This window comes from Cyanistes caeruleus, chromosome 1, assembly GCF_971803275.1.
Source record: "Cyanistes caeruleus chromosome 1, bCyaCae1.hap1.1, whole genome shotgun sequence".
Lineage (NCBI taxonomy): Eukaryota > Metazoa > Chordata > Aves > Passeriformes > Paridae > Cyanistes > Cyanistes caeruleus.
The window spans coordinates 88,283,062-88,309,465 of NC_141701.1; the positions used below are offsets into that span (position 1 = coordinate 88,283,062).

Below are 26,404 nucleotides of genomic sequence, written 5' to 3' on the forward strand. Positions count from 1 at the left end.
AAAAATTCTGGGGCAAATTTTCAAGTGGTATAAATCTGTACACATCTGTAACTCTGATGGAATTAAGATGATCTGCATTAGATTCTGTGTATTTCTTTCTGCATGTCAGATTTCCCTAGCAAAGTGCTCACTGTATTGGCCATAGTCAACTTTCAACTGTTCTATTCTGGAAAATGCATAAGCTCCTTCCACAGCACAAAGAAGAAAAATACATTCCTCTTTCCCTATTTATAATAAAGATGTGTACTGCAGTGGGTTCTGGAGTGGGTTTGTGTATGTGTGTTCTGGAGTTTTTATTGTTTGGGATTTTGGATAGTTTTTTGTTTTGTTTCAGGGAGGGTGTTGAGGTATTGGATTTTTGAGGGGGTCTGTTTGTTTGTTTTTTCTAGGATTCAATACAGTTAACACCAAATTTTGTATTTCTCAGTGACACAAATGACTACATTATTTGGAACTTCAGTCAAATGCCAACTAGCATTTTTAGGTAGTTGATGTAACAGGCTTGTGATCCCTACTTTCTGCAAAGAGATGATGCCCTCTCCCTTAATGCGATCAGGTTTTGAAAATGTTTTTCATATTTTTTTAGAATTAAAGCAATATTTGATTTCCAACAGCAAGATGAATTCCTCCAGTGTTCAGCTTCTCAACATAACTGAAAAACAGAGTATTTCAGTGGTGGCCTTTGTGTAATCAACATGTTCTTGTCACTTTGTGCTTGAGAGGAAATTAGAAGACATTTTCCTTTCATACCTATTTCCAGAGCCAATTTCCTCATCCTTCTCTCTTTTACACATGAGCAATTTTAAGTAGTGTAAATAACACTATTTCCCCCTGCTTTTTATTTTAGGTTTCCTTTCCCTGCCCCCCTACCCTTACAATGCTTTGCCTTCTCATCAGAGAATAAATAGGCAGGAAATTATCCAGTTGCATTTTATACTCATTTTATCATTAGTCACTACTACTTAATATATGTATTTATGCAAATTTATGTCTAAAGCAAATGTTCTTTAATCAGTTCGCACATACCTGAAAAGCTTAGGTTTTCAACAGCAAATTAAATAAATGCTTTCAGTGACCATTTGGAATGTTTGCAGGCAAAGTCCAGTTGTGTGAGCATACCGAGACAAATACACATGAGCGCACATCCGCACAGAAAGCCTCTACTCTGATTACAGGACATTATCCAAAAAAGAAAAAAGAAAAGTTGCACAACCTGAAGCCAGAGCCTAAAGTGATGCAAAGTGCTGCACTGGTTTACACCTGCGGTGACAGGGGTACAGCTTGCATCCACAAACCAAATGCATCACATCTGTCTATCCACAACTAGCACACAGAAAGGGGATGTCCTTTGTCCTTTGCCTGCAAAGTCAAGTTTAAAGGGTGATCTTGCAATTCATCCTACCTCAAATCTCCACGACTGCTGCTGAAAAACAAGAAGTCCTGCCTTTTAATTTATTTTTTTAAATGTCTTTTTACCTTGAGTGTGCAGCATTACAGCAAAGACAAGGGGAGTTAGAAGTGTCTGAGCGCAGCGCAGACAAATCACCATGTCACTCAAAAAGTGATCTAAACCTTTAAAGGCTTTTTTTGCATGCCGTCGTCATTAAGGCACACCGCCTGCTTTCTGATACCAATGGAAACAAAGGAAAACTGGGACTACCAGAACCTGCAGCACTCGCATCCGTGGGAGAGCAGCGAGCACCACAACAGCAGCAGCGGCAGCAGCAATGGCGAGGGAAAAAACCCTCATTTATAACCAGTGACAACTAAAACCTATGAAGTTTTTAAAAGAATGTGATTGTTGTCAAAAGGAATTGGGTACAACAATGCTGCGTTCAGCTCTGGTTCCACTCAAAGCCGTGGCTGAGGGGCTCTGGGAAAGCTGCTGGAAGGCTGGTGGGCACAGACCAGCAAGAAAGTGAATTTTGCATACTGTACGGATCATCGCTCAGTTCAGGGCAGTCATATTGAATCTGTGATCAACCAATTGTGCTTCATGAAACCGTCAGCCCTCATTTATGTCTAGCTGTTTTCTTCTGTCCTGCTGTAAACAAGCTCTGCTCTGAGCTGTCTCCCTACCCTTATCTGCTTACGAAGATCACACAGACAGACCTCATCAGCAGCCTTAGAGTTAAAGTTAAAGTTACTGCTTCCAGACAGCAGTCCCCATGCAAGCTGGAAGTCAAAAAGAAGAGCAACTTTGGAATGACAGAGTTTTAGTTCCTTTTAGGAAATGCATACCTTAGATTCATACACATACTGGCATGTTATGTCTCTTTCATGAAATTAAATTAGGTGTTCCTAATATGAACAACTGTTTCTAACATCAGCAAACTAGCTCAGCAGATTCATCCATGGTTTTGTTTGTGGGTTGGTTGTCTTGTTGTTGGTTGTTGGGTTTTTTTTTTTATTTTTTTTTCCTTTGGGGCCTTGTTTGAATACAGCCAAAAGAGAAGTAGCTGGAAATATTGCAAATCTGGTAGGGCTCCAAGAACCTAATAATGCCTGAAATGCTCTGAGGAGTGTAACGATGGTAAACAGGAACAGGTATGTTGGCTTCTGTTCTCATACACTTCAGTAAGAGCATTAGTCTTTCAACGAAAAGCAGAGCACAGTTTTCAAATGATCCTCTCGCATAAAAAGGGATGGAGCCTCACTAAGCACTTATTCCTCTGTGAACTCACTTGCACACACACAAATGCATTAGTTGGTATTTACAGCATTTAATTCTTACAACCAGCTGCTAAGTCCCTGTTAAGGATTTCCTTTATGCAGCTGGAGCTGGAACCTTTTCCTTTCTCCAAGCCTATTACTTTGTCTATTTAAGGGATGGCAGCCAAAGAGAAACAGCTTGATATTTGCACCTGTCTGCTTTAAGCACTCCATGTTAGATTTTGCAAACAAACTCTTCATTGCTAAAGAGAATGACACTTAGTAGGGTCAAAGACGTTTTCAGCCGACTCTGCAGCAATCAAAAATAAATAAAATTAAATAAAGAAATAACCTCATGCTTTGTTTGTTCTAGATAGACAATGAGGCCAAAGGAAAAAGGTTGTGGAAAAGGAGCAGCTCAGTGTGTAGGTGGAAGATGTAACTATGTGTGCCTAGTCTAATAGAATACCAGGCACAGCTAGGCATGAGTGAACCTGCACGCTGCCCACGCAGGAGCACGTGGGATAGCTTTTGCCTCTTCCCCCATAAAACGCAGAAACGCTTCAGAAAGAAAACATGTGCAAGGAATCCTTAGGAATTTCTACAAACTGGACTGCCTTTTGAGGACCCACAGAAAGCTTTGCCACCTAGACGGTCAGACCTATGAGAAAATTGTTTTTATACGACCAAAAAGAAACGTATGCTCCTTTCATGTGTATGCTCAGAGGTGTGCAAGCGTGGCCGTACAGAGCCCCACTAGCTGGAGCGTAAAGCAGTGAGGGCGTACATCAAGCCAGTAACCCTCGTGTGAGCTTTCAGCCTTACACAAACCATCGTAGCACGCTTGCTTCTTGCTAGGAAACAAACGCGGTGCTTTCAGTCAGCTTTCATTTACAATTGCACTGAAAGAAACAACAATCTCACTGGTGTATTAGCTCAGTTACTAAGAAGTAGTCTTTTTATTGCTTGCTCTTAAAATAGAAAAGCCCTCAAAAAACTCAAGCTACAGAGCTGATGACAAGAGCAAAAACGCCAGGGGAAGAAAAAAACTAGAAGGAAAATAAAACAAAGTAGAACATACAATTTATTAAGCAAAACATTGGTGCTGCATTTTGATTTCATAAATTGTCCCCATTTGTACTTCCTGTTTAAACAATAACTAACATGATGATGGGTTAAATGAAGTAGAGATTGTCACAAACATGGCCTCACTAGTAATTAATGTAGTTTAATATGGTTGTTGGCACACATCTCACATGACAGATAATGTTCCAACATGTCACTGATAGGACCTTTCAGCGCAGCTTTAGGAGATCTACCAGGCATTGCCGAGGTTGGTTGGGTCAAAGGGTTGAACCATGTGTAATTCAGAACAGAAGAGGTCCCACGGTCACTCCACAAAAACAATTACACTACTTATTTCACTCCATCCCCTGCCCGAAATTCACAAGCCTCACAGTTTCAGCGCAGTCAATCTCACTCTGCCCTGGGGCTATGAGCCACATGAAAATATGTGGTGCTGTGTTTATAAATCTAATCAAAAATAGAAACAGTAGACAAGCACAATGAGGTCCTACTATGGATCATGGGAATTCTCTAAATTCTGAAGGCACTTTTGTTTAACTTCTGTGGGCCTTCTCCTACCATTACATTGTCTGGTACTCTCGTTAATCATCTCCTTGACTTGTCAATGCTATAAAGGAGCCTATGCGTCTGCTGACTTCTCTCCCATCACACTACAAATAATATTATGAAGCAGCAATGCTAGGAATAGTCCCTTTAACTTTTCTCTTTGGAAAGCATGGCTTTTTCTTCACTTACCTCTTTCTCCATGCCAGCCTGCCCTTTCTCAGACCTGCAGCAAAAAATGCTTCCTCCTGCAACAAAGGAAAGGCAGTATATCTGAATTTTCAGTGCACAGTAATTCATACCACTAGGTTTAACACTCAGACTTGGAGAGCACCGGTCCATAAACCTGCTAGGAGGGGGTGGGGGGGAGGTCTTTCCTGGTGCCATCCCTGCTCTGACCTTGTCAAAGAGCAAAGGGATGATGTAGTGCTGCTCCTTCATTTCTTTTTGAAAACAAATTTGCACCAGATCATAAAAAAACCCAAAAAAACCCAACAATCTGCTAATAAACATAAATGAAAAAATCATAATTTAAGGTCAGATGAAGCAATGCCAACAAGAAACCCATTTTAAGTGGAAGCAGTCCAGAAGGATAATTCCTATCACCAGAGAGTAACCACTAAAATGATGCAGTTTACTGTGGAATACACCTTACCTGAAAACTACAATACCAAAGCTGTCAAACACAGAAATGCTTCTGTGATCTGGCATTTACAAGTGCCTCATTCCCTGAACTGGGATTTCCACTGAATGGATGAAAATTTTCCTCTGAGGTTATAATTAAGCAAACTTACAACAACTTCACAATTTAGATACCACGTCAGCGAAAAGGCCTCAATTTCATACCAGCTACTTTTGTCTCTATGTGGGAATAAAATTTATTCATTCAAAATAGCCAGAGAGGTTGCCCCTGTGCCCGCTGAAATCAATGGCAAAACTCAGTCTGACTCCACAGTTGCAGGACCTGACCCACAATGAATAGCAAGCTTCTTCCTTGGCCTGATTTTCCCTTGTGCATTTACACAAACACACTTTCAGGTTATTTTGCTGAGCCTGAAAACAAAACAAGACTTTGAACAATTAAAAATATCCCTTCAGAGTCCCTCAGAAGCCTTAGGTGACCTTCTGGGTCAGAAGATGCCCCGTACAAAGTACATGTTTGGCCCCACTTGAGGAAACTCTCTCTCCTGAGGGCGCCAGGCAAAGAAGTGCCTAATTCTGAGTATGTGCTTAGGTTTCATTGAAACCAATACAATGGACAGTGGACGGGGCCACAAATGTTCCACGGAAAAGGGCTGCATTGTCACTCCAGTTTCTCACTAATGAATGAAGGGCTGAGCTTTTGCCCAGGCTTCGCTGATGCTGGGAGCCTGCTGACCTTTGCCATCGCTCCTTGATTTCGGTGCCCTCCTTGGGGTGCCAAGGCCATCGAAGCGATGCCGGGGGCTGCGAATCCAGCAGCTCCTGCGTCTCCTAGAGCCAGCCCTGCCCACACAGCCCCTGCACCACAGCCCACAGCCATTGCAAGGCTCCCTGCTCCCGGCCACTATGCAACATTGAAAATAAAGCCCCAGCACGAACCCGCAGATAGGCTCAAGTCATGTATCTGGTCATTGTATGTTTCAGAAAACAACCCCAGTCCCAATTCCAAAAACTGGGATGTGTTTTCAGAGCAAGGTAGTACATGCCTTTTTTTTCCAGCTTCTGGAACTGTACATCCACTGAATGCAACAGGTAACTAGTTTTAAGCCCAATAACATGGCATATTGCTTATTCCCCTTGTTCCCCTTATGGCATGTGGCATATGGGAACAGCAAAAAAGAACCACCTGTATGAACCAAAAGCAACAAAAGCTCAGAAGAACTTCTTTCCCAAAGCAGAATGGTGAAAAGCTGCCAGCAAAAGAGAACTGACCACGTTAAAATAAACTGTGAACTCAACATTTTCATCCACAGTCAACATCTGTGCACTGTAGAAGAGCCAAAGATGCAGCAATAAGGACTTGCAAAGCCACAACAGTCCAGGAATCCAAACATTGGGTAGACTTGGAGTTTCATCTGAAAAAAATGTGATTGAGGAAATAAGGACAGCAAAGGCAAAGAGAGATAAACAATGAGTTCAGAAGAGACATTAATAATGTTAGGGTCTAAACACTGATTTTCTTAGAGTTCAAGAACTTCCTCTTATTTGGGTTTTCCGGGAAATTTTTTAATTTGTTTGCTTTGGTGTGGGACACTTTATTGCTTTTTGTTTGTTTGTTTTTTTAAATGAAGGTGTTAGAAGTTGCTTTTCCTTTTTCCTTTATAGTACCAAACACGTAACACATTCAACACTGCATCAACTGATGCTGACTGTGGCCTTAGTTAACCTCACCAGCCTATTTTCTTTATCTGGATAACAGTTGAATCATTAGCATTAAACTAGCTTGCAGTCCTTAAAGAGTACAGCAAAAACAAAGTACATGATCTTCTCAGCAATCAAAACACAACATAAAAAGTATTTGAGATCCCACCAGGTATTTTATTTCATACCTGACTGATGTATTTTGCATGAATTAGGGATGGACTTTAGTTATTTTTAAGTCCATTTGTAGTAAAATGCCAAAGCAAACAATTACTTAGATGTTATTAAACTGCTTATTCCACCTTTTTTTCTAATTTTTTACCCAATTATGCTTTGTTTTTTCACAAGGGGAAAAACTAAGAATGCTAGATTAAATGTGCAAGATATACTAATAACTTTCTGTAGCAAAAGTAATCTATTTTTAATACAAAAAATTAGTGAATTAGAGAGATGCACAAAAACACTCTTTTAGCACCACAGCCCTATTAGCAGGCTCCCATCACTGGCCAAGGAGAGCAATTCCAGGCACAGCTGAGGTGTTGGAGATTGCTTGAGGAGAAACAGCAGGTTCAGAGCAGGAGCAGCAAAGCAACAGTTTGTCATGGTGGGGGCTGCCCTCGCTCCTTCCTCACCTGCACCTGGGGCACCATTTATCACATGCTAAGAAGCAGTGCTGCGGGATCTCTGTGCTACAATATCGGCAGAAACCACTGAGTAAATGATAACCCTAACAACCCTGCTTGCAATTCCCTTTGGACTCTCATAAATACCAGGTAGCCAGCCTTGGTCTTTACGAAATATTTCTTCAGGGGAAAATTGCACCTCCAGTGAAGAGAATCCATCAGTCACTTAAATTCAGCAGGACTGACCTTTGAAGCCAAAAGCATTGTGCTTATCCTCCTTTAATCATCAATTTTGGGAGCAGGTCCTTCAAAGTAATCTCAGATCCATGCTATATATTTTCTTTTTAATTTTTCTTTATTTTAATTCATAAAGAAAGGAGCTTACTGCAATATGTCTTTAGACAATATGTCTGAAGACCATTAACACACTTTAAATTAGGCCCACATTCAATTCCTTCACTTGATAGGTTGTGATGTTCCTAGTCATTTTCTGTGTGCCTGAAAAGATGAATAGATGATTTTTCTAATGTTAAACCTCAGTAGGCAACTAAGCACCACTCAGCTGCTCACTTTCAGTAGAATAGAGATGAGAAACCGAAGGATAAAAGTACAAAAACACATGGGTTTAGATATAGACAGTTTAGAACCATAGACTGATTTGGGTTGGAAGGGACCTTAAAGATCATCCAGTTCCAATTCCCTTGCCATGAGCAGGGACACCTTTCACTAGACCAGGTTCAAAGCCCCATCCAGCCTGGCCTCAAACACTTCCAGGAATGGGGCATCCATATCTTCTCTGGGAAACTCATCACCCTCCAATAAAGAATTTCTCCCTGATATCTAATCTAAACCTAATCTCTTTTAATTTGAAGCCATTCCCTTTTGTCCTGTCACTATGTGCTCTTGTAAAGAGTCCATCTCCATCCTTCTTATAGGCTCCCTTCAGGTACTGAAAGGTCATGATTAGAATACCCTGAAGCCTTCTCTTTTCCAGGCTGAACAATCCCAGTTGCCTTAGCCTTTCCTCATAGGAAAGGTGCTCCGTCCCTCTGATCGTCTTGGTGGCCCTGCTCTGGATTTGCTGTGACCAGTCCATGTCCTTCCTCCTGTGCTCAGGGCTCCAGAGCTGGATGCAGCTCCAGGGGGGTCTCGCCAGAGCAGAATAGAGTGGCAGAATCACTTCCCTTGCACTGCTGCCCATGCTGCTTTTGATGCAGTCCAGGATACGGTTGACCTTCTGAGCTGCCAGAATTTATGTTTTTAAATGAGGGATAAAAAAGGAAAGGGAGTAGGGAGGGAACCACAAATAAACAGTGATGCAAAAGAAAACAATTGCACACCACCAACCGACTGATGTCCAGCCAGTCCCCAAACACCTTTCACCCACTCCCCTCACACTCAGTTTTATTGCTGAACATGACATCATATGTTATGGAATATCCCTTTGGTGAAATGGGGTCCGTTGTCCCAACTTCTTATCCTCCCAACCTTTTGCATAGTCCCAGCCCACTCACTGATGGGGTGGTTTGAGAAACAGAAAAGATTTTGACACTCTTTAAGCACTATTCACCAATATCTAAAACATCCCCGTGTTATCAACACTGCTATAACAAACCCAAAACACAGCCCCACACAAGCTACTATGACAAAATTTAATCTCAGTCCAAACCAGCAATTCCTGTGGAAGCTGGAAATACCAAACTTTTAGGTTTTGTGTCACCATTCCAGTATTCCCATTTCCCACCAAATGAAAAGCACCACACATGAACGTTGACCACACTGTTTCAGAGCCTGGCTTACGGATGATCAACTCCTGATTAAGTCCCAGGGCTCTTGTTTAAGAGTACTGAAACTTTTAGTGATCTTCAATTGAAAGTCACTGTCGAGGGGTTGAGGGAGGAGCAACACCAGCCCCAGACTGGACAAAAGGTTTTCCAGAAGGGGATGAAGAAAAGCTCTCAGTCTTTCTCGCCAGGCTATTTTTTTTTCAGAATTGCCCACTGCAAGACTTGGAGATGGCTCAGATTAAGATGGTAGCAGGCAGCAGGATTGAGGGACCAAGCTCAATAAGAAAATCATGCTCTTCATGGTTATGGGCAAGCAAAAACTTCTTTTTCCTCCAGTCTTCCACTTGTAAAACAAGCACAGCAATACTCATTACCTTCGGGATTCTACCAGCCATGGCGAATTTTTGCACACCACTCTGGATGCAGTAACACGGTATCAGGAACCTCAGCACTGCCACTGTCCTTAATTTTCACTTCCCACCTACATCCCAGCTCTTAACCAGCAAAAAGAAAAAAATTATTTTCATTACAGAAAGTTTTGTGACTTGCAATTCTTAAATTACATGGCCTTCACATTACAGAAGAATGTTAAAGTGTCGAGCTGCACATGAAATCCTGAAAAAAGAGATAAAACTTTTAATGATTTTGCTTGTGCAGAAACAGCATTGTAATCTCTAAGCAGACATCATATACAAAGTAAATAAAAAAATCTAAGTATAAAATACTTACTATCAGTCAACACTGTCTTGGGACAAGAGGCCCAGCTTCTTTTTAAAACTGTTTCAGAGTTTCCTCCCTAATTTATTTTCAGGGGACAAGTAGTTCATTTTCTGACTTTATTTTGTGTTTGCCATAGAGCTCAGTACTTCCTCATGAACAAGAACTTTTCATTATCTGGTTACCACTACTACTACATACAAAAGAAAACAAATCAGAAGTTATTTTCATGCACCCTGCAGTTTAGAGGATCAGTCTACAATGATTAGAGCATGGTTTTCCAAGAAAGTTTCACTGTAAATAGCACAATCTGCCCTAGGAAAAAATTCAGTTTTGCTGTTTGTTAGTTCAAAGATCAAAATTTCAAATATATATATGAAAGTGTAATGTTAAAGGGTTTTCCCTCTGAATTAAGTAAGAGTATAAGCAAAGACTCACTGGAAAACACAGGAAAATGCTTCCTGTAAAAGTTGCACTTGTTACATACATCACTTCAGATATCAATACTGTTGCTAATAGATCAGGAGAGTTTTCTTTCAGTCAAAGAGACAGAAATCATACTGTATGAGCAGTCCCAGAAGGAATACCGCTAGTTGCTCAAAACATATTTCACTCGCCTCTGGCAGGAGTTTCCGGATTAGTGTCATATACGTGTCAACATGAAACAACATAGGCTACTTGCTCATACATTCCCATTAGTGCCCCTTATATCAGCCTATATGCCAGCTGACACTGACTATACATATATATCAATATATTCAACCCAGTGAGTGCACTCCTCTGCCAGGCACTTCTTAGTGAGACGCAACCACCAAGTATAAGTGAAGGGAAACTGAGGCAACGGCTTCTGTAATTGAGAGAGTGGAAAAAAGTAGACAGGGAATTAGGGAATTTGGTATGCATTTCTAATTTGTACACCACTAATTAGAAATGGCAGTGTATAAAGACGTATTTTGACTAATAAGCAGAGTTGCAGCTTGGTTTTTGAGACCCAGTTAGCTGATAAGACCTAGACACACAGAGTTCAATGTCTGCAGTGGTTTCCATTAGTTTTCAATCAATAATAGCAGGGAAATTGTGCCTGGCATGTTTTAAACTTGGTATCTTCAGCCAGCAGCTAGGTGTGAAATTTCTTTGTCCCAGACAGGAAATCAGCAATTGAAATTCTGATTTCAAGATCTGAATTCTTGGATCAAATCTCCCTTTGAAATAAATGCTAGTGATGTTTCATTTATTGCATGCAAAAGAAAGCTACCTCAGGACCTTGAACAAGCAAATAGTCAAATATGACTACTCTCAAATTCCTGCATTATGGGATAGACGACATGTCCAATAGGCCCAAAGCTGTTTTCTAACCAATGGAGAAACTACAAAACTGATTTGCCCCTCTGCATGACTTCTTCTTATAGAGCAGAAGAGTCAGCAGCAATCCCATGACATGTTCTCCTTGGTAATACAGCAGTTCAATAAATTCCTGCTGTCTGCCCCCTTCTGCTCTCCCACCATTCATTCCTCTCCTTGGAAAGCAGCTCACTCAAGTCTCATTGGGCTGTATTTACTCTAAATCTAAGCCAGGTTAAAAATACCTGTCCCCAAAACACCTTTTTTTATTATTTACATTGAATCATTTCACTGGTCCCGCACATGGTCGTGCCACTACAGCCAGGGCACAACAAACAAATCAAGGAAAAAGATTATCCTTAAGTGAGATTTCCCATCAGAGAAAACATATACTGAAACAAGACCCCCATAACAACATTAAAGTTTACTACCAGCCCCATAAACTGAGATTCTAAAAATATTTATGTTCCTCCACCAGCAGAACACTGAAAAACTACACTGATTGATATTGTGAGACCTAGAGTAGCATCTATTACCAATGGCATATTACAAGAGTTATGGCTAATTAAAATAAAAGAAAAAACAAATAAACAAACAGCAAAAAAACCCAAACAAAAACAAAACCAAAAAAACTCTATGAGGTAGCATCCAGCAATGACTTGACTTAGAAACAGGAAGGAGACACACTACCATGTGCAGCAATCCAGCACACATCCAGGGAGGGTGCCCACACATTTTATGCATGTGTCTTCTCACCTGTCCACTGCCTTGGAGAAGAGCAGGGCAGCCCTACTTCCTTCTCACCCATTTGGGTACAACTTGATGCCCTACACCTACTTCTCCAGTTTTGGATTGGCGCAGTCTGGAAGTAAAAAAGCAATGAATTTGCCTTTCCTCACAGGGTCATCAAAAGGCTTACAGATCAGTGAAGTTTTTTTGAGGTTTTAATGACACACTAACATTTTAATAACCTTGTCTTAGAAGAGACAGTTTCACTTGACAAGTGGGTAAGTTGAGCCAGAAGACACTGTTTTCTGAGCATCAGTTGCTTTGTTAGGAGAATAAGTGTGGTTTGGATTTCTTGGCTTTTGCTTAGGTCACACGACCAATCTGAAAACAGACTTAAATACTGCATTTTTTCACTACCTCAGAAACGGGTTTGAAGAGCTACAAAACATGTAATTTACTCATTTAAGACACTACACTCTATAGGTTCATTGACGGCCTAGTTAGGATTTGGTTTGGACAATAAGTAGAATTTAAAAGCACCTTACATATTGAGGGGAAGACATTAAACAAGGAGGAACTCTGCAATTTACAGGTCTCAATCCTGAAAAAGATATATGCACACACTTTTTGTTTGCATGAATTACTTTACTGAACACAGCAGACTAATGTATAAGCTCAGTCCCAACTGAGAACATTTGTAGTAAGAGAATGTGGGAAAATTTCCACAGAACTGAAAAGACATGATTACACTTCATTTTTTTTCTGACCCCTCATCCTTCCTTCTCGCTCCCTCCAATACCAAACTAAGGACCTAGAGAACTCATTCTAGCATCTTTTCAGTGATTTCAGGTAAGTATAATTTCTCTGATTTGAGAGAACTATTCCTCATTTGATGAAGATGAAAACAGTTTCAGATACTTATTGCTGATCAGTCACACTATAAAAACTAAAACCATTGTAACAGACATAAGATAACCCAAACACTAAGCTCTTTTTCACCAGAAATTTCATGGCTTTTTTGTACCCTAATAAACTGAGGGTTTTCTCATGAAAATTTTAACAGCAGACAATACAGAGTTAAAAACAGTGCTGCTATAACATGAGACTGTATACAATTTCTTGTCACCCTAATTCGTTCCTATTCATGTATTGACCAGGGGTTAACTTCTTAACAGAATCCAAAAAATTAAAATTGACAGGTTAAAAATCCTTACCAGTTGTCACTTTCTACTGCTTTTTCTTCAAGTGAAGCCTGTGCTGGCCTGGTATTACTAACTACCCAAAACATGGGCCACAGATTGCTCAGTGGAACAGTACTGACTTCCAGCTATTCATGAGCAGCAACTTTTGAGACAAGACTGTTTTTGTCAGACTGTCCCTTTGCAGCCTACGTGGTGATGTGCAGAAGTTAAATAAGGCACGGAGCCCACTGGGATCAATGAAGAGACTACCCCTGGGTCTGGAAAACTTGAGAGGATGCTGTCAATATACTACACAAGTCCCATCCAAAATGTAGGGACAACGAGAAACCTCAGGAAATCCATAAAAGCTTGTAGAAACAGCAGAAGTGACCTTTGTGAAGTATTAATACTCACAGAGATACGTCACAGGTTGGACAGAAATTTACAAGAATTGTTTATATGGAATGGTTATTCCAGATGATATTTTCTTGTGGGTTTTTCCCATGATAGCTGAAAATATTAAAACTAACACCACTGGTTTACTTCCCTCCCTTTAAATCAATTCACCTCCTGAATTGTTAGCACCAAAACTAATTGAGAATTTGTATAAGGTCATGTCAAACTCTTGTAGACTCAATCTCTCCCTCAGACTTCAAGAGACTATTGAAAGGGCTAACACAGCCCTGGTCTACAAGTGAGTACATGATTCTTCACAGTGGCACCTTGCCTCCTCACACCAGGACTTGGAAGAAACCTTCAGCAGATCTTCCATGTTGTTCCATCTGAACCAAACCTGTGTTTTCCCTCTGTACTTGACAGAGAGTAGGGAAAGGCAGTAGTAGTAAAATGCAGAATGCAGTGCTTTCAGGCCCTGGCTCACTGATGTGGTCTTCCTAGTTAAGAATTTTCATGTTGCAAGTGGCAACTGTATGTGGCTCCTTGTGTCAGAATGGGTGGATTCATTCTCCTCCCACTTTTAACTCATGAATCATAAATGGATGACATTTCAGTCTGAATTTACCAATAATCCCATAGGTTAAATTTAAGCCTTTGGATAGTTACTTTTTATACTTTACACTTTTGGTGAAGGTAATCTTTAAGGTGAAAAAACAACTGTTCTTCCTTAAGATTCATAAAGAATGCCTAAAAAAATCCCTTTTCTTTTTTTCCTTTGTTTCCTCTTTCTCCCCTTTCTCCCCTCACCTTTTCAATATCTGAATTTAGAATGTAAAATCTTGTCTTTCAAGAGATTTTGTAGATGCTTCCAGAGCAGTGGACAGCTGGACTAGGAAATATCTTCATCTGTTGAATGAGTGAAGCCGCTGGATCTCTCACACGCATCCCCACAACTGGGTGTTTCAGTTAACAAAGACCAAAGAAAAGAAAACACAAGGGTTTGTGCTGCAGTGAGCTGTGTGTGGGAAAGTCACTGCTCAAGCAAAATCCAGCAGGACTCTCTGAGATCCCAAAGGTCCTCTGCAGTAGCAGGACTGCAGGACTGAAGGCTGAATTTAACATGGAGCCTATCCTTTAACTGCATGGCCACATGCAATTCCTTCAGCCACTTAATTGCATCAGAAGAATGGATTCTCAATGTCACTTTATATGAATAATAAGGTGTTGTAGTTTAATGCCATCCAGCAACCAAGTCCTGCACAACTGTTCACTCACTTCCCACCTGTAGGATCAGGGAGAGAATTGAAAGTGTAAAAGAAAACCCGTGGGTTGATATGTGTGATATGAAGACAACTTAATATGGAAAGAAAAAGTATCTCACACCAGCAAAGGAAAACCAGGAATTAATTCACTGCTTCCCATGGACAGGTAGGTGTTCAGCCATCTACAGGAGGGCAGAGTCACATCATGTAATGGCTACTTGGGAGGACAAACACCATCACTCCAAACATTTCTGCCACCTTCTTCTTCTTCCCAGCTTTACGTGCTGAGCATAATGCCATACAGTCTGGAATATCCCTTTGGAGATATCTGGATCAGCTGTCCTGGCTGTCTCCTCCCAGCTTCCCATTCATCCCCAGTCTCCTCAATAGGCAGCATGAGAAGCAGAAAAAAAGGCCTTGGCTCTGTGCAAACTCTGCTCAGCAATAAGAAAAACATCTCTATATCATCAACTCTGTGCTCAGCACAAATCCAAAACAGCCCCATACCAGCCACTGTGAAGAAAAATAACTTCCCTCAAACCAAAAACAGCACATAAGGAAAAGTGGACATTAAAGCTTGCCTCTAACCTTGAGGGCTTCTTTCTTTCCCTTGTACTAAACCATGACAACTTATCTGATAGAACAATAAATATGATATTAGCACTGGCACTCAGTAGCACATTATAAGCTTCTTAGCACTTTATTCTGCCCTAAAAACACTGTTTCATGCCAATAAAATAGACTTAACTATGGTGTTTGGCTAGAGGTCCTGAAGTCCATACTTCTGCAGGGAAGGAAAGCATTTCCTCTTGCATGCAAATAAAGTCTTTAAGGTGGTGGTTTTATGAAGAAAACAACACTTCACTGTATTGACTCCTTTTTTCCATCAAACATTTACAACAATAGTGCAGACAAGCAACAGGATAGATCAGAACTAGGAGTCTTCCTGGTCATCCAATCAGCAAAAACAATAGACATGATATTTTTCAAAATAGTTGCTTTGTTTATAGTAAATATAATAAAATATAATGTACATAATTCTTACAAGAATTATAACCACTTTTGTAGTCTTTAATAATGAGTTCAAAGATGGGTTCACCTTAACAAAAAGATGGATCTGGATTCACTATCCCATAGATCCCACAACAAAACATTTGCAGATATTTAATGGGTTAAAATCACTAATTTTTGTTTTTCCTGCCCTCCATCCCACAAGCAGAAAAACCACAGAAAGGAAGGAAATTTCAGGAACCAAGATATTCTGACTGAACCAAAAAACTTAGATTCAGTTCTTGGTTTTGATTCAGGTTCACTGTGTAATCTTGGACATGTCTCCAAGTTTAACTGCTAAGATTGATGGATGGCATGGACAAATAAGTTGGGAAAGCTATCCAGACTAGGGGACCTGTTTCAAACCCCCAGAGTCTGTCATGCCTGAACCAGAAACTAGATTTTGAAATAGTCACTGGGAATACATCCTAGCAGCAAAGCCATTCTCTGGAGGGGAACTTACTTTGACACTGCAGGAAAAGTTGCAGGAAAGAAAAGGAAAGCTCTGCTCCAGCACAACTGGTTTGGCACAGGATTTGAGTTTTTCCACACACTCAGCCATGGCTGCACCTGAGCACAGCTACTGGGGTCATTGGTTTCCTGTGATGAGGAAAATGCATTTTTAGAAATTTAATTTGGGGTGAGAAGGAAAGTAACCTAAAGCAACCTAAAGAGTTTCAGCAAGGTAAAACCCTTGTTACAACGAAGAACAAGCCTGTCTGGCATCCTCCAAAAAAAAATCTCAATCTATAAGCTGCCATCTGGATGCAAGCTGACCAGGAACACACAATCTCCCTTCTCCTGAAACATGCAAGGCAATTACATGAGTCTAGATGTGAAGTTTACACTTCATACCCTATTCATCTCCTAGGAAACAGCTTCCTTTGGCACACAGGCAACAGGAACAAGCTGGTTTCATATCAGGGTGTCAAAGAATTTGCTTCAGGTTGGACCATGATGCTGACGGATGCCTTGAGAGCAGCTTCTTTCACACCATCTGCAAATGGTGCTACTGAATACACTGAATACTTTCCAGCACAGAGCCCAGGGGCACAGTTTGCATCTCAACATCGCCAAGTGAGGAAATTCTACTTCAGTGTCCTAGACCAAAAGCACCACAGGTGCAGAAAGTTACTAAACACAAGCAGCTGCTTCATATAACATAAGGATACTTGAAAGGGGCAGTGAAGGAAATTGAGAAACTTTGTGTGGGTGTGAAACATTGCACGAGCATGGATATAGAATAAGGAGGCCATATGAAACCAAATCAGATAGGGCTTCATATCAGCAGTAAATTTGCCTGTTCTTACATGAAACTGTTTCAGGTGATAGGAGGAAAACTAGTGGATACTAACAAGTATTTTGTACCAGGACTTAGGCCTCCACAGACTGTTACCCAAAATTTTTTAGTAGAGCTACATCATTCTATACTCATAGAGGATAAGTCTCTGACTTATGTGGAAAACTAATTGTTGTTTTTTTTTAATGCAGTTTCTCCCAGCAATTGTTACACTCAAGAAGCGAGTGTGCTTCAAGTCCCAAATTTAGGAGGCTGCTGGTAGTGATAGTCCCACATTCAAAACCACAACACCGTGTTGAGTTCAACCTCTGTTTGCATTTCAAAGAATCATAGACTGGTTTGGTTCAGAAGGGACTTTAAAGATCACCCGGTTCTAACCCCCCTACCATGGGCAGGGACACTTTTCAATAGACCAGGTTGCTCAAAGTCCCCTCCAACCTGGCCTTGAACACTGCCAGGGATGGGGCATCCACAGCTTCTCTGGGCAACCGGTGCCAGTGCCTCACCTCAATGTCAATAAAGAATTTTTTTCCATCTAACAAACACTCACTCTCTTTCAGTTTAAAGCCATTACCTCTTGTTCTCTCACTACAACCCTCTGTAAAAAGTACTTTCCAGCTCTCTTGTGGGCCTGCTTCAGAAACTGGAAAGCTGCTCTAAGGTTTACCTAGAGTGTTCTCTTTCTCCAAGCTGAACAACTTCAACTCTCAGCCTGACTTCACTGGAGAGGTTCTCCAGCCCCCTGATCATCTTTGTGGCCCTTATCTCCTTCCAACAGATCCCTTCTTATATTTGGGGATCCAGAACTGGACACAGTAACCAGGTTGGGTGTCATGAGAGCAGAGTAGAGGGGCAGAATCACCTCCCTTGACCTCATCACCCTTCTTTTGATGCAGCCCAGGACACTGCTGGTCTTCTGGACTCAAAAAACATATTGTCAGGTCATGCTGAGCTTCTTGCCAACAGCAACCCCCAGTCATTCTCCTCAGGCCTCCTCTCAATCCATTCTCCACCCAACCTCATTTGTGCTCGGGATTGTCCCCATCCAGGTGCAGGACCTTGTACTCAGCCTTCACAGGGTTCACACAGTGCCATCTCTCAAGCTTCTCGAGGTCCCTCTGGAAGGCATCTCCTCCTTCCTGCATGTCACCTGCACCAGACAGTTTGGTGTCACTGGCAAACTTGCTGAGGCTGTCCTCAGTCCCACTGTCCAGCCACCAACAAAAATGTCCCCAACACCAATCCCTAACACCTCTTGTCACTTGGAGATGTTGTGGAATTAAATGCTTTGCTCCTGTTTGTTTCTATTCCTATGTAACAATATTTCAACTCGGAGACTAACAACACAGTGTGATTTATGCTTACACAGTTATTTTTGAATATTTTTATATATAAAAGTTAACTAAAGACAAAGTGAAAACAGCTGATAAAGATCTTTCTCTTTCCTTTGTATTGCTGCCATTAATACTGCAAGTTGTTTCTTAAATACTAGCCAAAAAAATTAGACTTGTTTGGGAACTAGTCAAACCTGTGCTCCTGGCTTTCCAGTAAAAATTGTCACAAGTTAAGAGACTCACATATTCTCAGATCCTCCTGCCACCTCTTGTCCATCATTATCCCAGATTAATGCCTGTACCTCCTTTGTTCTGCAACGGCCTTTGCTGACAGTTCTGCAAAAAAGTATTTTACTGTACCACATGTTGAGAAATGCATGCCAACAACCATCCTTCTCATTTAAGTTACCACAGAGGAGTCACATCATGCCGCTTTCTCTGGGTCGTTTGTGCAATGCCAGGTGAGGCAGGATGTGACTCAGCCATGACTGGGTTCAGAAGTAGGTCTCTGAAATATTCTGGTTTTAGTTTAATTTGGGAATTCTTGGGACTGGCAGAAAAAGGAAAGTGGACCAAGAGAAAATTAATGATCGATGGTCTAAACCTTGGTCTTCTACAAAGCCTCTGTGTATCCCTTCCTCAGAAGGCACTGATTCCTTAAGTCCTCTGAGGGGTGTAAAGGAGATTAGGGAAACTGATTTTCCCTCTCTTTCTATTCCCTTCTTTTCCCAGTTCCACAGAAGAAATCTCCCTTTCCTCCAGCTCTAGGCTGTTTAACATTAGAAAGCAATTGTTCTGTCAGCAGCACCTGGAAAAACTCTTCACAGACGGAAGATCATATCACCTCTTTTTCTTCTAGTGAGGGCTTGGAAACCACCTTCTCATGAACCAGGCCTCAGCTTCCACCTTTGCTTTGAGACAAACCCTCGTTACACTTTGCCTAAGGATGTCCTGAGCTCTGAAAGATGGCTTGAGGCCATCTTTCACAAAAGCCAGAGAACCTTGCTTTGCATTTCTAATCTCAGAGATACACAAAAGCATACACTAAAGTTTTGATCAAGGCCATGGAAGGCTGCATCTCTTATACATTTGTAATTTTAATATAAAACCATAAGATACACCTGTTCACTTTCCTTTAGCCTGGAAAGTCACTTTCTCCTAATAGTTGAATGATATCACAGCCTCTCTTACACAGTGTGGTGAAGGTGAATGAATTTCATAGCACTACATTTTATAGAATTTAACTGAACCTCGCATGACTTGCATATGGATGTCAAATACAGCCACATTTTAATCCTCTGCTATTCATGAAAACAAAGAGCATATATATGCTTTTATCAATTCCACTATTCCAAACTAATCTTTGCATGGAATACTTGGCATTAAGAGACAATATTTATACCCAAAATAAGCAAAGGGATACATTTCTATTCCATACATTGTTTTATCTCACGGGATCCCTCCTGCTATGTTTTATTAGACTGATATGACTCACAAATGGCCCTGCAAATACAGTTCTCCCATACACACCTACTGGCACAAGTGGACCCCCTGAAAGGTGTAACAGATCCAAAGAGGGAACAGAATGACCAAAGAGGAAAGAAATTGGAAGCATATTATAGCACCTTTAAGGACAATTCCCATATTTTTTTTCCGGGTAAACATGTCTGATATGAACACTTCAGTCATGCACAGAGAGATGACACATTTGTGTGTGGGCAGAGGATGAAATTGGGTGTGGACTGCATGCCTCTGCAATAGGCACAGTGATAGGTCTAACTCAGCACCAGAGGCACTGAGTCATCTGTTCAGAGCTTAGAGTTCTTCATCATTCCCTTTATCACATGGAAAAATCCTGGCTGGATTGCCTGAAAATCTTTCCTTGCTGGCTGGGGCCCAATCTGAGAGAAAGGGCAACAGCACAGCAGGATTTAGACACACATGGAAATCCTCTCCAAAGTCCACTGATTCATGGAAAGGGATTGTATACCCCCACAGTAACACCAAACACTCAGAACAGTTATTTTGCTTCTTTCATCCTCCTACAGAATGAGCATAGGTGAAAATAAACAGGCTTGTAAGTAAGGCTTGTAAGTGACACTTGAAGGATTGAACTCAGCGGCAATTGAAAAATCCAAGCAAGTAACCCAATGTATGGAAGTGTGTAGCGAAAAAGCACTATCTAGTTTTGGGCAATGATCACTATGATCACCACAGATGCTGACAGTGAGTAAACATCTCTATATTCTGATATCATGCCCAGTATCAGTTTCACATTTTCTTTTTCCTACCTTTTCAACACAAATTTGTAAATTAGCTACCTGCCAACAAATCCAATGGCATAATGGAAGAAGCACTCCCTTATTCTTAAAGCAAAAACACAACTACAGCCAATCTTAACAGCCTGAGCAAAAGAAAACCTCAGAAAATCTTATGAAGAGATGACAGTATCACACAATAACACCACAAGCAAGATAGCTGCTGTGGCTTTACTTCTTGTACCACCTCATAAGACCATGGCATAAATCTGGTATATATAAATATTCCTGCTGTAGGCAGGAAGAAAAAATATATTGTTACTGCATAATTTCCAGATGCAGGTCTTGACCACTTCATATAGGCTGTCAAGTGAGAAGCATTATAGGAGAGGTATTGTATATAGCAGAGGAATTATATTACCCACACCACTAACAAGGGCGGGAGGGGGGGGAAAAGGTGGTGCTTGTTATTACCTTGAGAATAGGTATTGCTCCCAGTTCTTCCCCAGCAGATAAAACATACACACACTGTGGCAAGAGCAGATTGCAGGGGATGAGCAACCAGAGGAGTGGATAATTAGCCCCTCTAATTGAGAAGTAACTGATTAAATGTGCCAAGTTCAGGGCTCTAGGCTGGAGGTCAAGTCCATCTTTATGTCCAGTCCTCCTGCTTTTGCTGTCGCTCAGAAGTGGCTTCTGCACCAGTAAAACCTTTCAGATCAGATCTGCTAGATAATGCTGGTATCTAAGTCCTCTCTTAACTTCTGGCTTTGTAGTAATCTTAATTGGTAATCAAGTTCTCAGAGAATGGTTTGCCTGTTGAAGAAAGCAAAGTTTCTGTTACAGCTTAGAGAGCTTATCTCCTTCCTGCCTAATGCAGGATTTCTTTTTCTTTTTGCTGGAGCAGCTGGAGACCACCGCCATGGGAGATGGGAAGTGAACTGGATGAACTCTGAATCTAACAAAATCACAGTTTCTGTTGTCTCAAAAAAGCATGATCAAATGATTAATGATGAGAGTGAACCATAAGTGAGACATAGGCTGATCCCAGAAAGTGAGTCAAACCCAAAAGTTCACCAGCACAGATTTTTATATTGATACCAAAGATCAATTTGGTCAGAAGGTTCCTAAAACAGAAGTCAGAGTGAATGACTAAAATCTGGGTAGACAAGATCCTGCAGCAGCCATCAGATAAAATCAGTTAAAAATGCAGTTTGTTACGGAAGTCAACCAGCTCCCTACATGTCCCAACAACAGTACCCCCAAAAAATGCAAACCCCAGCTGCATGTAAATAGACAATTCAGTTCTTCACATACACTCTGGCTGCCTCTCATTAGCATGAAGCCTACATGTATTATCATGGTTTGTAGAGGTCTGACAACAGAAGCCCAAGCAATGTTATCTCAAGGATTCCTTGTGCCCCCCAGGCACTCTCTGTGCCCTCCACTGTCTTTGTGCAGCAGTTGGACCATGAGCTGACTGCAAAGGGAGCCTTTTGTTCTGTTTGCAGAAAACGTGTGAGTGACGACAGCAGCAGGAATAATAAATATAAATGGTATTACGCACACATGCAAACATCCCTGCGGAAAATTCAGCCATAGGGTGAATACCAAAATTTTACTTGTCACTTAGCTATTTATAAAGTCAAAGAGACTCAAAAATAGCAAAATATATTTATTCTTGCCAAAAACGTCTCCCAGAGTGGACGGCCCCAGGGGCTGAGATCTGAACTCTGCTCCAAACAGCAGTGCTGCCTCCCCAGCGGGGAATTCCCAAAACAGGAAAGATACCCCAGAGCTGACACAAAGCCAGGAGATTTGGCTCCCACGCCAGACTTCCTCCAGCTGTCAAGACAAGTGTGTCATGGTTAAAAAACCTGCTGTGCACTGGCTATTTCCTGCTGGAGCTGTGGCAGGCTGGGCAAAGACAAGAGGAGCTCAAGGGCTCTGTTGAGCATCTCTGGCCCAAGATCAGAAGCACGCACCCAGCCCCTTCCTCTCCAGTGGCATCCAGAACCTCACAGCATTGCAGACAAGGTCTTTTATCAATCCCTATAAGCCTTCTACCACCCTTTTTGTAGTAATGGCATGACTCAAGACTTCATCTGTCGCTCTGCTGGATGTACTCCTCCTTGCCACCACCCCTCTCAGAGCCATACCTGTGAATTACCTTTTGGTCCCAAGGTACAAGGAACATCCTTTTGGGGTCAGCACCCTGCTGGGGATTATTAGCGTGCAAACTGAAGATTTAAACAGGTTCATTCATCACGGAGGATATCTCTTCAAGGGATGGGGTAAGCCCTCAGGAGGGGTGATTTTATCTGCTGATATAAGAGTGGGCAGAGAGAGATCTACAAGCTGTCCCAGGCCAGTATAGACTCAGGCTTTAAAAGTCCCATGTGGTTAAACAGTGACACATGGCTGATCCCTACTTTGCCTGTCAGCTCTCACCACTGCTTTATCATTGCTAGAGCACAACTGAAGACCATAAGAAGAAGTGAACCACATTAATTTAGAACACACCACAGCTCCTTCAGCTCTTGTGAAAAACAGAAAATCTTGAGGCAGTGGATATTTTATAACTTCTTAAAATAAACCTTAAACATAATGCTTTATTTTTTTACATCACCTGCAAAAGAAGAATTAATTGGAGGAGCACAAACTGAGCGCTAGCAGGCTCTTAAAAACCTGTGTTGGATTCATTTGCACCCAAGTCTTTTCCAAAGAGTACATGTAAATATACATATAGGAAGCAATACTTAGATGCACATTTCCACACAAGCGTATAAATATGCAGTAGAGCGCTCCTCTACTGTGGCATCCTTTTAAACATAGCGTCACTTTAAAATCCTTCATGAGTTGAGACACAGACCCAGCTTACCTTCCTACTCCCCAGCTTCTCTTCACCTTTTGAAACCGAATCCTCCTTGCTGTCTCTATGGTGACAGTGACGTCCACGTCCCCCTGATGAGATGGCTGCTGGCACGCACATCAGGTGCCAGAGCAAATCCGTCAGCAATAGAAACCTCTCCAGCTCCTCCATGGGACAAAGATGCTCTTCTCCAGAACTCAGACAAACAACCTGGTAAGGAAAACAGTGTTAAGGCACTATCCTGTGTCTAAAAGAGTGGAAAACTGGGTCTAAATATGAGGTCTAAAATATTTTTTTTACTTTTTTGCTTCAATAATAATTACTGCTACTTGGGAAATAAATGTGGTATCTCTGCTATCTATATCTAGATAACCTACACAGAATGGACCAATTAAAGGTAATTTCTGCCAGAGTGTTTGACAGTGAGAAGGTACTTGCGTCATGAAGCAGAGGTAGCTGATAAGCAGCATGATGAAAACCTCCTGCAATGCCCATTCACCTGGCACATGGAACCAGCAGTGACAGAAGGATGTTTCTTGGCACATGGTAAGTGGAGAGAGGAGCAGAGGGGAGATTTTTATTGAGTGCTAAGTGAGAAGCACCAGGTGGGACCTGCAAAGGTGTATCTTTCAGGCAGCCACAGGAGGTGGCTCCAGCGACTTTCTCTCCTTAGGAGAGACACAATGAGTCACTGGGGTTGCAGAACACCAGCTATTATATACAGGCCTTGCTATATTTTATGGTGCTCAATAACCTAGTTGTTGAAACACAACCCCATTGTAACATGCTGTCCTGTAGCACCCTATAGGCCCAGCAAAGTATGTTCAGTCCTCACTAGCTCTTCCCTTCTTACTTAGATGGGGGAATATGTGCCAGGGAAACAGTTTTGGCTTTCTGCCACAGTCCACTGCCAGCAACAGCTGATACTGCACACTCTGTAGATGCTCTAGATTGTCTTTATCTTTAACAGACTTTTTGTAGGTTTGCAGCTGAAGGTGTCTGTCACTGCTCCATGTCACTGCAACCCTGCTTCCCAATGCAGGGGAGGAGATGAAGGTGTTTGTGGAAACAGGCCTTGCCCTGAGGATTTTAACTGTGCAAGGTACTCCGCTGCAATCAGCTAACTTACTGTTCTTCTCTGATAAAGTTATCTGCTCAAAACTTAAGGGTCCCATTCAATCCAGATAAATATTTGGAAAATGAAATACAGACACAGATTAGTCCCATACTTCCCTAAGTTTCCATGTCCTTTTTCACTGGTCAGACAAAAAAAAGAGATATTCCATCATCTTAGAGATGAAGACTGCAATGGCCAAGCAAGTACAAACCAAAAAAGCAATAATAATAATAATTTTCAAAAGCAATAAACACAATAGTACGTGACTAAAACTTGCATTGCTGTAATGCATGCTAAAGATCTAGTCTTCAGAGTGGGTTACTGACGTACCATACCTAGTGTTTGGATTTATCTATCATCCCTCTTCTGGCACTTGGATTGTATATGCTTGGAATTAGAGAGTACTTGTTGCTCTCTGCATACTGCCCCCTTCTCATGTTTGGGTGCTGGACCCTGCCTGATTGATGCTACAACAATATAAAAGCAAGGCAGTTTGAGAAAAAATACAAGGAATGTCCAAAACAAGACAGTAATACAAGACTTAGTTGCATATATAACCCATGAGAAGTGAGAACTCCATCCAAATGATGCAATGCCTCAGTCTGTATGATTAGTAGGCACAGAAATCATCTTTTCATCCAAAGTAATGGAGTTTTCTCTGCATTTTCCTCCTCATGGGAGCACCAGTTATAGATGTGCTGCAGCAGCCAATAGATTTGTCTTTAAACAACCACACCAGAAGCACAGAAAGCTCTGTCTCTGCTAGTTCGTACAGAGCTAGTTTCAATTTCATAGCAAGGAGATATAAAAAGCATCCCAATCAAATCTTAGGGTGCCTAGGTCACAGGAATAAGAAGGGTTCTATTTCCTGATGTCATCAGAGTTGCAGAGGTGCCTGCAAGTCCCTTTCCATCAGGGACTTACAGAGAGCCCCAGCAATGCAACAGAGAGAAGCAGAGGTCATTTGAGCAAGTCCATCAGCCAAGGCAGTACTGGGAAGACCCAGGAAACCAAGGCATAACTTAAAACATTCCTTCTCCAGTCTCCAGAGATGCTTAGCAGAAGATGGTGACCTCAGGGTGCAGCAGTGTCAAGGTGACAGCATGCAGAGCAGCTCCACAGTAAGAGCAGGTTCCAGAGAGAGTATCACAGAGCACAGCAGAACAGAGATCAGTCTCCAAGGGCTAACTCACACTAAAGTTTAACAGGAAAAGCACCACCAGAAGAGGACCAGGCTTTAAAGTAACTAACTAGCCAATGAAAGGTAAAGGGAAGTTTTAAACAGAGCATCACAAACAAAACCTTTGATTACAATCATTTTGTGTATGAAAACAACTGATGATGCCTGTGCACGTACACTGTAAAAAGAGATCTCAAGTGGTTTTATATTTGGGCTTATTGAGGCTACAAAGTGATCTCTCAGAGACTCCCTTCTCAATCTGCATTCATTTTATATTTCACAGGTACTAAAACACTATGCTATCTGGACTTCAGACATCCAAGGAATTTAGATCTCCTAGCACCAATAATGCACATGGTTAGCATCATGTATTTCATACCACAACTATTTATACCTTTGAGAGCCTTTTTTGTATTCTGTGGCCATATCTGACTGGGTTACTTTTAGGATTATTTTGTCTCTGGCCTTTTGCTGTTTTCATGTTTTAAAAGTTTCTGATGGCAACATTTTAACACACTTCTAATTGGAAATGCACAATAATAATTAAAGTAGGGTGGGTTTTTAATATAAAAAACTATAATTATGCCTTTTGCTTTGTTTGACAAAGCTATGATTTTTACCAAAACACATGAC

The 26,404-nt window shown here is 41.3% G+C and overlaps 1 protein-coding gene across 1 annotated transcript in view; it reads right to left on the bottom strand.

The window, feature by feature from the left end:
- The window catches only part of LOC111923933 (uncharacterized), a 262,384-nt gene that overhangs the window by 155,777 nt on the left and 80,203 nt on the right, over positions 1-26,404 (bottom strand). The window contains exons 2-3 of the mRNA XM_086901524.1: positions 23,484-23,684; positions 4,474-4,529 (exon numbers count right to left, since the gene is read on the bottom strand). Coding sequence (XP_086757650.1) covers positions 4,474-4,485 — 12 coding nt within the window. The 5' untranslated portion in view covers positions 4,486-4,529; positions 23,484-23,684. The remainder of the gene's footprint in view (positions 1-4,473; positions 4,530-23,483; positions 23,685-26,404) is intronic.